The 12,579-nt window shown below is 36.0% G+C and overlaps 1 protein-coding gene across 2 annotated transcripts in view; it reads left to right on the plus strand.

Annotated features, from left to right (window-relative positions):
• Positions 1–12,352, plus strand: part of crfb2 (cytokine receptor family member b2) — a 14,041-nt gene extending 1,689 nt beyond the window's left edge. For both annotated transcript variants that reach the window (XM_016439911.1, XM_016439912.1), the window contains exons 2-7: positions 2,407–2,539; positions 3,994–4,166; positions 7,210–7,358; positions 8,191–8,341; positions 8,890–8,999; positions 11,176–12,352. In XM_016439911.1, coding sequence (XP_016295397.1) covers positions 2,407–2,539; positions 3,994–4,166; positions 7,210–7,358; positions 8,191–8,341; positions 8,890–8,999; positions 11,176–11,835 — 1,376 coding nt within the window. In that variant the 3' untranslated portion in view covers positions 11,836–12,352. The remainder of the gene's footprint in view (positions 1–2,406; positions 2,540–3,993; positions 4,167–7,209; positions 7,359–8,190; positions 8,342–8,889; positions 9,000–11,175) is intronic.
• The last annotated feature ends 227 nt before the right edge of the window (positions 12,353–12,579 follow it).

Genomic DNA, 12,579 nt, shown 5'->3' on the forward strand with positions numbered 1-12,579 from the left:
GAATTTGTGTAAATAAATAAATAAATCAATATATATATATATATATATATACACACACACACACACACTACCGTTCAAAAGTGTGGGATCAGTAAGATTTTTAATGTTTTTTAATGGAGTCTCTTGTGCTCATCAAGGCTGTATCTATTTGATTAAAAATACAGAAACACTGTAATATTGTGAGATATTATTTCAATTTCTAATACTGGCTTTCTGTTTTATTATACTTTAAACTGTAATTTATTCCTGTGATCAAATTCTGAATTTTCAGCATCATTACTCCAGTCTAAAGTGTCACATGATCCTCAGAAATCATTCTAATATGCTGATTTATTATCAGTGCTGGAAACTGTTGTGCTGCTTCGTATTTTTATTTTTTGCAACTGTGATACTTTTTTCTGGATTATTTTTTGAATAAAAAGTTAAAATGAAAAGCATATGTTTAAAATTAAAGTCTTTTCTAACAATATAAGTCTTTACTATCATTTTTTTTATACATTTAACACATCCTTGCTCAATAAAAGTATTCATTACATTAAAAAAATAAATAAAGAAAAAAATTTACTGACCCAAAACTTTTGAACGGTAGTGTATATTGTAACACAAGATTTCCATTTTGAATAAATGCTGTTTTTTAATTTTACATTCATAAAAGAATCCTGAAAAAAGCATCACACAAGTTCCAAAAAACATGAAGCAGCACAACAGTTTCCAGCACTGATAATAAATCAGCATATTAGAATGATTTCTGAAGATCATGTGACACTGAAGACTGGAGTAATGGCCGATGAGAATTCAGCTTTGCTTTACAGGAATAAATTATATTTTTAAGTATATTAAAATAGAAACTGTTATTTCAAATTGCAGTAATATTTCACAAAATTACAGTTTTTTTTCTGTATTTTTAATCAAATAAATACAGCCTTGATGAGCACAAGAAACTTCTGTAAAAAACATTAAAAATCGTACTGATCCCAAACTTTTGAACGGTAGTGTATAAAAGCAAATTATGTTATATTTTTGTTCAACCCCTTGAATTAAAGCTTAACGTCTGCACTTCAATTTCATCTTTTATTTTTAATTCTGTTCTGGTGGCATACAGTGCCAAAAATTATGGAAATTGTGTCAGTGTCCAAATATATAGTTAGGTCCATATATATTTAGACACACAATTTTCATAATTTCGGCACTGTATGCCACCAGAATATAATTAAAATGAAACTTGTTGCAGTCTGCGTGACAGTTCTTTAGGAAGTATACCCATGACTTTTCGATCCTGTTTACCAAAGTCACGGTGTTCCAGCCTTTTCCTTTTCACCAGGACGTTGTACTCTCCGTTGTAGAAACCGGCTCACTCGTGAATCACAAGAAATACTCCTTGTATTTTCTTAACACAACATCAAATCTCTTCTTGTCACTCACTCTCCTCATTATTTAAATATGTGTTCAGCTTCATTTCCCAAGGCATAGATTAATTAACTGACCTGGACCTAACCGTCTTTTTATCCAATGTTATTATAACACTTTATTATCACTGGGAAACGTGAACACACAAAAACCATCAAGTGTGAACAAGAAACTTCTGTAAAAAACATTAAAAATCGTACTGATCCCAAACTTTTGAACGGTAGTGTATAAAAGCAAATTATGTTATATTTTTGTTCAACCCCTTGAATTAAAGCTTAACGTCTGCACTTCAATTTCATCTTTTATTTTTAATTCTGTTCTGGTGGCATACAGTGCCAAAAATTATGGAAATTGTGTCAGTGTCCAAATATATAGTTAGGTCCATATATATTTAGACACACAATTTTCATAATTTCGGCACTGTATGCCACCAGAATATAATTAAAATGAAACTTGTTGCAGTCTGCGTGACAGTTCTTTAGGAAGTATACCCATGACTTTTCGATCCTGTTTACCAAAGTCACGGTGTTCCAGCCTTTTCCTTTTCACCAGGACGTTGTACTCTCCGTTGTAGAAACCGGCTCACTCGTGAATCACAAGAAATACTCCTTGTATTTTCTTAACACAACATCAAATCTCTTCTTGTCACTCACTCTCCTCATTATTTAAATATGTGTTCAGCTTCATTTCCCAAGGCATAGATTAATTAACTGACCTGGACCTAACCGTCTTTTTATCCAATGTTATTATAACACTTTATTATCACTGGGAAACGTGAACACACAAAAACCATCAAGTGTGATGAACTACCTCCCTAATCACAGTGTAATCACATCCTCTCCCATTACAGTGGCCTTTGACATGCATTGGTTTATAGAGCTCTGTGTTGCAATAAAGGTGAAAAACATTTGGATGGTATTAGACTGCTCTAAAAAATGAATAAAAAATGTTACTGTATTTCATAAGTTTATCTAAATGTTTTGATTTTTCCCTCTTTAGGACTGTGCATGGACTTGCCTGCCCCTGTACATCTGGTCCTGTCTTCACAATATTTTGTCCATTTGTTGTCCTGGAAAATGGGGCCAGGCTCACCTGATGGTGTCCACTATACAGTCAGCGTGCATGCACTCAAGTATGTGATGTACTGTTTTCACACATGGCAAAATAGAACGCAGAAATAAGTAATTTGGTTACTAATTGGAATGTATAATATATATAATTTTTTATATGTTCCATTCCACTTTTGCATTGACACTATTTTTTCCTATTTGATACTGTAAAGTTGCTTTGACACAATCTGTATTGTTAAAAGCGCTATATAAATAAAGGTGACTATATAACGGAATAGAGGGAAATATGCAGGATTTTAGAAACAATACAGCATTATAAAGATATGTTGAGAGGCTATTCCTATTTCTACCTTTAAACCTAACCAAAAGCATTTTTCAGAAATATGTACAGTATAAAGTTAAACATGACAGACATATGAAATTACAATTATTTATGTATTGCAACAATGTCAGAAGAGCTACACCGAAAGTAGTCCAAGCGACAATGTGTTGTGGTCACAGTACTTTCTGGTAGGATATATTAGTTTTGTGTGAGTAACAGCAACATTTAAGTTCTTAATCACTTGAAATATACTTGAGCATACATCAGTGTGAATTACCTAAAGTGACTGAAATTGATTTGAAGTCTAATTTGATTGTTTACTTTAGCTCAGGTCCATCACTTACATAGAGAGGGCGGAGTTTATGACCTATACTGCAGCAAAATTGTTTTGGCTTCACTTTTCAGGACGTGTGAGGCACACTTGATTTAAACGCACATCACAGTATGTGACGAAGCAGGCGAGAGCCAGTGAGCGTTTTGATATCGTTGCTGTAAAACCTTTCATAAAGCTTCTTGATTTGGCAGTTAATGAATTTGTAACGAGCACGGATTTTGGGTCTGTTCCTCGCAATCGTTTGGATTCTAAAGATTTGGATTATAGCTCACAAAACTGATTACTTTTGTGATTTTTATGTTGTGTATTTTATGGTTCTATTGTCAGTTACAGCATGCCTTGTGTGTCCCACAGCAAACAAAATAAAAACTACATTATAAGTAATGGTTAAACGATTACAGAAACGCTATTCATTTTAAGGTTTTGAAGTATAGTAACTTAATCCTTCGCAAGGAGTTGGAAGCACACAGAAGTCACACAGAATAGAATGAAATGTTATCATTTCATATTAAGTAAACTACGTTTTAAAAAATTAAATAGAAAACAATGCCATTTATACGACAACTGAATGCAATATAATCAAAATGATAATGAAACAATTTCAGTATTCATGTAGCCTATTCTGTAAAGTTGCTCATATGAAATTAATTTACATTTTAGATGCTATCGATATGTAAATATTATGTTTAGATGTCACTATTGTACGTTTCAGTGTCTATGCAGACGTAAGTAAATGTGTGGTAGTTCCACACTTTATGTAAAAATACATATAAAAACTCATTAGAGCACGTTGGAAATACAAGTTCAGTTCAATTTGAATGGATGCTAATTCTGATTCTGATTCTGTTCTGTGTTGACAGTCGGGGCGAGGTGGTGGTGAAGGAGTGTGAAAAGGTGACCTTCCCTCTGCAGTGTAATCTCACAAAAGCCTTTTCTGATCTGGAGGACACCTATTACGTCAGTGTGTCTGCTGCTCTGGGCAACCTTACCTCACCATCTTCCTTCTGCAACCCATTCAAACCCATTTATAACAGTAAGAGAGAGACAGTTTCCTGTGATTATTATTTGGACTATTTTTATTTATAGGCCTACATGAACCACAAAACATGCCCCATGGTTACGATCTTGGATTAATGTAAAGCTTCTGTAATACTTGTTTGGGGGGTTAATTATACAGGTCTTATACATCAAGTCTAGTCAAGGCACCTTTATATATGTGACCCTGGAGCACAAAACCAGTCTCAAGTCGCTTGGGTATATTTTTAGCAATAGCCAAAAAAACATTGTATGGGTCAAAATTATCGATGTTTCTTTTATGTCAAAAATCATTAGGATATTAAGTAAAGATCATGTTCCATGAAGATACTTTGTAAATTTCCTACCGTAAATATATCAAAACTTAATTTTTGATTAGTAATATGCATTGCTAAGAACTTCATTTGGACAACTTTAAAGATGATTTTCTCAATATTTAGATTTTTTTGCACCCTCAGATTCCAGATTTTCAAATAGTTGTATCTCAGCCAAATATTGTCCTAACAAACCATAAATCAATGGAAAGCTTATTTATTCAGCTTTCTGATGATGTATAAATCTCAATTTCGAGAAATTGACCCTTATGACTGGTTTTGTGGTCCAGGGTCACATACTGTATGTAGCTCTTTATACAATACAGTTTGTTTCAAAGCCAATAGCTTTGATAGACAATAGTAAACAATAGTCATTATTTGGTTGAAATCAGTTCATTGTTGATTCAGTTTGACTCGATAACTGGGGTGCGTTTCCCAAAAGCATTGTTAGCTTACTATTGTCGCAAGTTCCATTGAACTCTATTGGTAACGACGGAACTTGCGACTATAGGTGCTTTTGTGAAATGCACCCCTGCTCAGCATAGTTCAGTTCTCATCCAACAGTGTCTGTGTAGTCAAGTGGGGTGGGGGGGTGGGGGGGGGTTCTCCTTTGGCCAGACAAACCAACGTGATTTGGTTTAATTCCAGGCTGTAACACAAGATTATGGACTGATATCTTTCAGAACAGTTCATCCAGTTTCTTCTCCTTTGAAAATCAGGATATATCAGCCAGCTGTTGGTGGGGGGAATCGAAGCTGGCCATAGGGTCTGTGCAGAAGACTTGTCTGGTTCTCATGGTTTCAAAAAACTCGTCCAATTGTCTATGAAACCTATGTTATTCTGCGGGCACCTCTGCAATCTTACTGAATTTACATTTAGAATTAGCCAGCACTTTTAAATTGGCCAAGATGTCAGGCGCTCTGGCTCCCGGTAAACATTGGACTATGGTGGCTGGTGTCTCTATTTTCACGTTCTGTACAATAGAATCGCCAATAACTAGAGCACTATACTGCCTCACAGTCGCCCAGTCGTGGGGCTCTGCAACTGGAACGGTTCAGTTGTGCGGGACTTGCTAAGACTTGCAAAGTTTGGATGTGTGTCTCTAGTTCTGAAATCTTCTCTGTTAGCCTGACTGTCCCCCTGCATTTATCACATGTGAATCCCTCACCGCTGACAGAGAAGGCTACACTAAACATGTGGCAAGCAGTGCAAGTGACAACAAAAGAAGTAGCAGCTATAAACCTCCGGCTTGCTTAGTTGGGGACACTTAATATCCAGCGATATTGTCAACTTGATTGCAAATAATATTATTTAAACTGAACTGAGCTGGATGATGACATCACTGAATTCAATGATAATTTGAAAATTGAGAGTTTACTATTGTCCTTTTGCATCATTGATACACTACTGTCCTATTAATACTGTAAAGCTGCTTTGACACAGTCTGTATTGTTAAAAGCACTATATAGATAAAGGTGACTTGACTTGACTATGACTCACCGTGATTGATTCCAACTTGTAAAAGATGGAGTGCGAGAGAGAGAGAGAAAAGAGATGGTCAAGCACAAATGACAATTTAACAGGCTAGCGAAATGCTAATGCACTGCTCTAGTGGTTTAGATTATAAAGCTAGCGATGTCAAAGTAATTTGATAGACAATATCACATTATATATAGTGCCGTGAAAAGGTTTTTGCTCCCTTCTTGTTTTTTATTTTTATTTTTTGCGTATTTGTCACACTTAAAAGATTCAGATCATCAAACACATTTTAATATTACACAAAGATAATGCAAGCAAATACAAAATGCAGTTTTTAAATGATGATTTCATTTATTAAGGGAAAAAAGCTGTCCAAACTTACTTGGCCCTACGTGAAAAATTAACTGCCCCCTCCTGTTAAATCACTAAAGAACTGTGATTAACCACATTATTTTAGAAAGCTGAGTTAAATTTCACTAACCAACACAGCATTTCATAAAAAGAACATCATCCCAACAGTCAAACATGGTGGTGGATGGAAGCATGAATTCTGCACTCTATCAGAAAATCCTGAAGGAGAATGTCCAGCCGTCAGTTTGTGACCTCAAGCTCAACCGCACTTGGGTTATGCAGCAGGACAATGATCCCAAAAACACCAGCAAGTCCAGCTCTGAAAGTCTCCAGAAAAACAAAGTTAAGGTTTTGCAGCCAAGTCAAAGTCCGGACTTGAATCCGATTGAGATGCTGTGGCATGACCTTAAACAGTCCATTCATACTCGAAAACCCTCCAATGTTGCTGAATTAAAACAATTCTGCAAAGAAGAGTGGGCCAAAATTCCTCCACAGTGATGTGAAAGACTCATTGCCAGTTATCGCAAATGCTTGATTGCAGTTGTTGCTGCAAAGGGAGGCAAAACCAGTTATTAGATTTAGGGGGCAATTACTTTTTCACATAGGGCCAGGCAGGTTTGGACAGCTTTTTTCCCTTAATAAATGAAATCATTATTTCAAAACTGCATTTTGTATTTACTCGCGTTATCTTTGTGTAATATAAAAATTTGTTTGATGATCTGAATCATTCAAGTGTGACAAATGCAAAAAAAATAATAATAAAAAAATAAAAAAAACTTTTTCACACCACTGTATGTATATAATCACATGTGGTACTTGTGTAGAATGTCTCTTTCAGCATGTTTTTTTTTCTTTTATGTCTTTTGTCTCATGTCTTTTTCTTTTTTTCTCTTACAGCGACCTTTGAGCCTCCGCTGCTGACAGTAACTACATGTAATCAGTCGCTCTGTATAAGTCTCAGAGCACCTGCTGAGAATCTCTACAGGGTCTACAATTCATTCAAGTTTTACTATAGATTGATGGTCAGCAGTGAAGATAGAGCAGAGGTGAGAGAACAAACTGGTCATGGTTTAATTTGGGTAAATTGAACAGATAATAAGAGAATGATAAGGATCTGTTCCAGAAAAGAATGGTAAGGAACAGTTCCAGTTATTCTTGAACTTGTTTCAGCACAGAACGATTACAAACGGTTCTAACTGCTGTTGAAACCGTGCTGCTAGAATGCAGTGAAGTTGCCTCTCAGGATTGGTCACTTGGCTACTAGTTTCTCTCTGCAGCTGGCCAATTGTGCTACAGTATTTGAGCAAAATAAACAGAAATATCTGATCTTCCCTCATTACACGGTCGCTGTATCCCATACTGTATTTAAACACTTGCGTTACCAAAGCAACGGCTGAAACATTTGTATTATGAGGTCTGTTATCAGCCCTACATAGAGTATATATTTTGAAAATATTTACATGTATATTATATATAAATATATTTAGTATGTAAACATAACATATTTTTCTTAAATACTGTATGTACATGCATGACTACTAATACTATAATGAAATTTTGGTACTGTGACAACACGTACAGAATTGTGAATTTAATATTGTAAATTTAACCTTTAATCATCACAACCTTAATCATTTGTTTTTCACTATGGAATATGGTCTGAAAGAAGACATACTTTCAGACCATAAAACAATCATGATGCCAGGTCATTTGAAAATAAAATTGTACAAGAAATGATTGCGGCTGTGGCATTAGTCAATGGCCACATCTCCCTAGGTACCCATCCGGTTAATCGCTGCCCTTTACAGTAGTGTAATGAAAGTAAACTTTTCAACAACTGCAAATGTTGTATTTGCTGCTCTTTGTGTTCACTTATAGTTTCATGTGGATACTGAAGGGTTAAAGAGTGTGACCCTAAAGGACCTGGCCCCTGGCCGAAGGTACTGTGTGAATGTCAGTATCATTGATCACAGCCCACCCAATAGACCAGCAGTATGTGCCTCCACTCCCGAAAGAGCAAATGTTTCAGGTACCGTATTTTTCTAAAAATGCAATAGCCACTACATTTTTTTAATCTATAGTATCAACGTAATATTGTTGGAGTCTAAGTATAATGCATCAACTAATCATGTCCTTGACAACAGTTTCAATTTCAGTAGCTCTGATTGTTCTTGTATTTGACGTATTGCAAGAGACTGCTAACCAGATCGAGGTGCGCACCAAAAGTGCTAATGTGAAGGCACTTTAATTCATATAGTATCATATCGCAAATCATCAAGTCAAGTCACCTTTATTTATATAGCAATTGAGATTGTGTAAAACAGCTTTACAATGTTAAACAGCAAAATAATGTTTCAAGGATGCAAACAAAATTCAATTCTGCTGTAAAGCAGCTTTAAAAAGCCAAGCATTGCATTGAACTGAACTCTAGTTTGGACCAAGCAATGGCATCTAGTGTGAAAGCGCCCTTAGCTAGAAAATTGGTTAAACTAGACACAGCTGAAATACTGAACATGTAAACGTTTTGTGAATTTGCCCCAAAGTATGCTAAAATCCAGTGTTGTATATTTGTTTTAGATGCCATTATCTCTGTTATCCTGTGTCTGCTGATGGTGCTGTTAGTGATGTGCACACCAAGATTTGTTTCTCACTGTTTCTGTCTAAAAAGAGATCTTCCTTCAGTTCTGGTAAGTCTAGTCTTTTATAACTCAGAAGGTCATGGCAGACATTTTTCATTTCAAGAAGAGATGCAAGAGACTCAGTTTGTGACTAAAGTACCTAAACAGAGGTATATTAAAATGAGCTTTAGCTTCACAAAAATGACTGTTTTCAGAAAGGTTCTAAAGGAATAGATCACCTAAAAGTTCTGAAAATGTACTCACCCTCAGGCCATTCAAAATGTTAGATGAGAACATACCTGGAGAAATTTCTACCACTTGCTCATCAGGGGTGTTGAAACCTGCTCCTGGAGGGCCACTGTCCAGAAGTGTCACCTGAATCAGCTAATCAAGGTCCTCAGACTCACTAGAACTTCCAGGCAACTGTGGTGGAGCTGGTTGGAGCTAAACTCTGCAGGACGTTGGCCCTCCAGAAACAGGATTGGACACCCCTGCTCTGCAGTGAATGGGTGCCGTCAGAATGAGAGTTCAAACCGCTTATAAATACATCACAATAATCACAGTTATTAAACATGACTCCAGCCCATTAATTATCATCTTGTGAAGTGAAAAGCTGTTTGTAAGAAACAATTCCATCATTTTAACTTCTATAATCCATCATAACTCCAGTGCTATTCCTTTATATAAGGCTTCCTTCATTTTGTCCTGTCACATCAAAATCCACCAACATTGTTTTGAGCTATTTTAGACATTTCTTAATCTGTGCATATTTCTCTACCAGTTCAGACGAAACCACCGGAGAATTTCAGCCGGAAGCAATGGTTTGAGTTAAAAACATTGTAATGATGGATTTGTTTATTACAAACACACAGCTTTTCACTTAATTAGATGTTAATTGATGGACTGGAGTGGTGTGGATTATTGCGATGTTTTTATCAGCTATTTGGACCCTCATTCTGACGGCACCCATTCGCTGCAGAGCATCCATTGCTGAGACAGTGATGCAATGCTACATTTCTCAGATCTGTTTGGATGAAGAAACAAACTCATCTTGGGTAGCCTGAAAGCAAGTAAAGTTTAAAATTTTTGGGTGAACTCTTCATTTAATTTTTAATTTTTATTTATTTTTTTTAATACTGTGCATTGTAATTTCTTTAAAATAATTGACTTACAACTGGTTCAACCAGCAAGTTTTCTCAAAGTACTTTATTGCATGACATTGCATAAAGCATACATCCAAATCCTTTTAAGAATAATATATATATATATTAGGGCTGGGTGATTTGGCAAAATATTAAAATCTCGATTTTTTTCAGAACGTTTGACCGATTCTCGATTTTTTTTTTTACGATTTTTAACTAGTCAACTTGAAAATGTAACAACATGATTCAAGTAACGTCTTCTTTATTATCCCTGTAGTTAATTAAAATTATTTTCCAAGTGCACCACACATGAAGTTGTCAACATGATAAACAAATCACTTGTTAAATATTTTTGCAGAAAAAATGCATTAACTACAACTACATCTTGTACAAACTTGTCTTATACATATTATATGTTCAGAAATAATACAAGGAAAATGCTTTAAAAAAATCTCAAAAGTCAAGGTAATTCAAATTCTAAATGACTGAAGGTATAACACCAGTAGACTATTAACTATAACTATAAATGTTCTGTAAAAACAATGAACAAACAGCAGCTTTCAGCCTGTCACCATGGTGCACACATGAAATATCAGACATACAGTAGTAGTTCTAAACAGGTTTTTTATTCGCTTGCGCTGCTTTTCCATTGTTTTTTCTATGTAAACATGAACGCGTTTGACTGTTGCGCTCGCGTCTCTTGCAGCGTCTCATGCATGAAACGGCTTTATAAAAACGCGGCGCTCAAGTTAAAAGAAGTTCAACTCCCATCTTCTTGCATGTTTTTCCTGTTCGACTGCCTGGCTGCGTCGCATCTTTGTTAACACAAAAGCGCATTCTGTGTGATATGAGCGCGTCACACGTGAGCGGTTAATCACGTGTGCCGACATGGGGTTGGACTCGTTTTCTCTTTATTGTTATCATTGGCATATTGTCAAAGTGTCTAATTTTAACGTTTGGTAATATTTTTATTCAAAATCGCGATTTCATTTATTTATTTTATTTTTATTTTTATTTTATTATTATTTTTTTTTACTATCACCTCAATTTCTGTCATTTTTGACATAATCACTAATAATTACTAATGCGTGTTTTTTTTCCAGAGTTCATTTAAGAGTGGGAATAAAGTTCTTCTTGTCACTGCTGGTGAATACATTAACAATCTCTGTGAGGAGAGAAACTCCATCGAAAAGATAAAGACAAACAGGGAGGAAAATGACATGGAAGAAGAGGCAGAGGAGGTTTTGAAATATGAGAGACTAGCGGCACGCTATCTGGACACTCGAGGTTCCCCACTCTCTGTTTTTCCAATGTCCTCCAGCTCTGTTTTGTTTATGAATCAAACTCCAGATACAAGCCTTACGTCTTTCACAGATGCTCAGAGTGGTAGTCTGATTGTGTTTGAAGGCAGCCATATCCATACTGAACCAACAGCCTCTCCTAGGCTCCCTAAAGGAGCAAGCGCACTTCAGAATTTAAGTTCTGTTTTTCCCACACACGTGGAGAATGAAGACAGAGAGAGCAGTGCAGATGTAAACCTGTTTTCTGTGATGTTAGGAGGAGTTTCTGATAAAGCTGAACCTGATAAAACCTGCACTACGGAAAATGTGCAGGAATCATGTCGTCAGCACCTGTTACAGACTTGTGCTACATCCACCTGGATTTCTGATTCACAGTCCCAAAACTCTCAAAAGTCCATTCAGATGAACGTTTTAGAGGAAGAAGATGATGATGCTGATTTAGGGTACTTAAGTCGAAATTAGATTCCTGAGGAAACGAACAGTCTTTTACATCAATTGAGACTGGAGTAGATATGGGAATCTAAAAGCACACGCAAGCATTCAAAAAATTCTGCTAATATAGAGAGATGTATACTGTATTTTTATTGATTTTTTTTTTATTTTAAGTGTTTTTGAAATGTAGCACCACGGGCCAGGCAGGATTTGGAAATGGAAATGGATGTAATGGCAAAACTGTTTTTCATCTAATGAATATGAGTTTTTACTACTAAGAATATAAATGTAAAGTGCTGTAATTTGAATTCTTAATAGTAAGAAATAAACTGGAGAGCTCTCTAATTCAAATGTAATAGCAGTACTAGTAATAATCAAATTACTGATGAGAATTTAGCTCTCTGGTGGACACAGAGCCACGTGATATTTATCCCTTGAAATCCGAATTTTAGCAGGGCAACCCCGCCAAAAAACTTGTATTTTACCCCCCCGAACATGATTTTTAACTGTGGACCCCCTCGAAACGCGATTGGGCTAGTTTTGAGTAGCAATTGGGCGGGGTTTCTTGTGACAACCCCGCCAAAAAACTTGTATTTTACCCCCCCGAACATGATTTTTAACTGTGGACCCCCTCGAAACGCGATTGGGCTAGTTTTGAGTAGCAATTGGGCGGGTTTTCTTGTGAAAACCTGGCAAGTGGCAACCCTGCTGCAGCATTAGCATTAGCCGTTATGCTTTTTTGGCTAAAGGTTGCAGGCTTGCCTTCCAGTGGCT

Source organism: Sinocyclocheilus anshuiensis, unplaced genomic scaffold (genome assembly GCF_001515605.1).
Source record: "Sinocyclocheilus anshuiensis isolate Anshui unplaced genomic scaffold, SAMN03320099.WGS_v1.1 scaffold323, whole genome shotgun sequence".
NCBI classification, from domain to species: Eukaryota; Metazoa; Chordata; class Actinopteri; order Cypriniformes; family Cyprinidae; genus Sinocyclocheilus; species Sinocyclocheilus anshuiensis.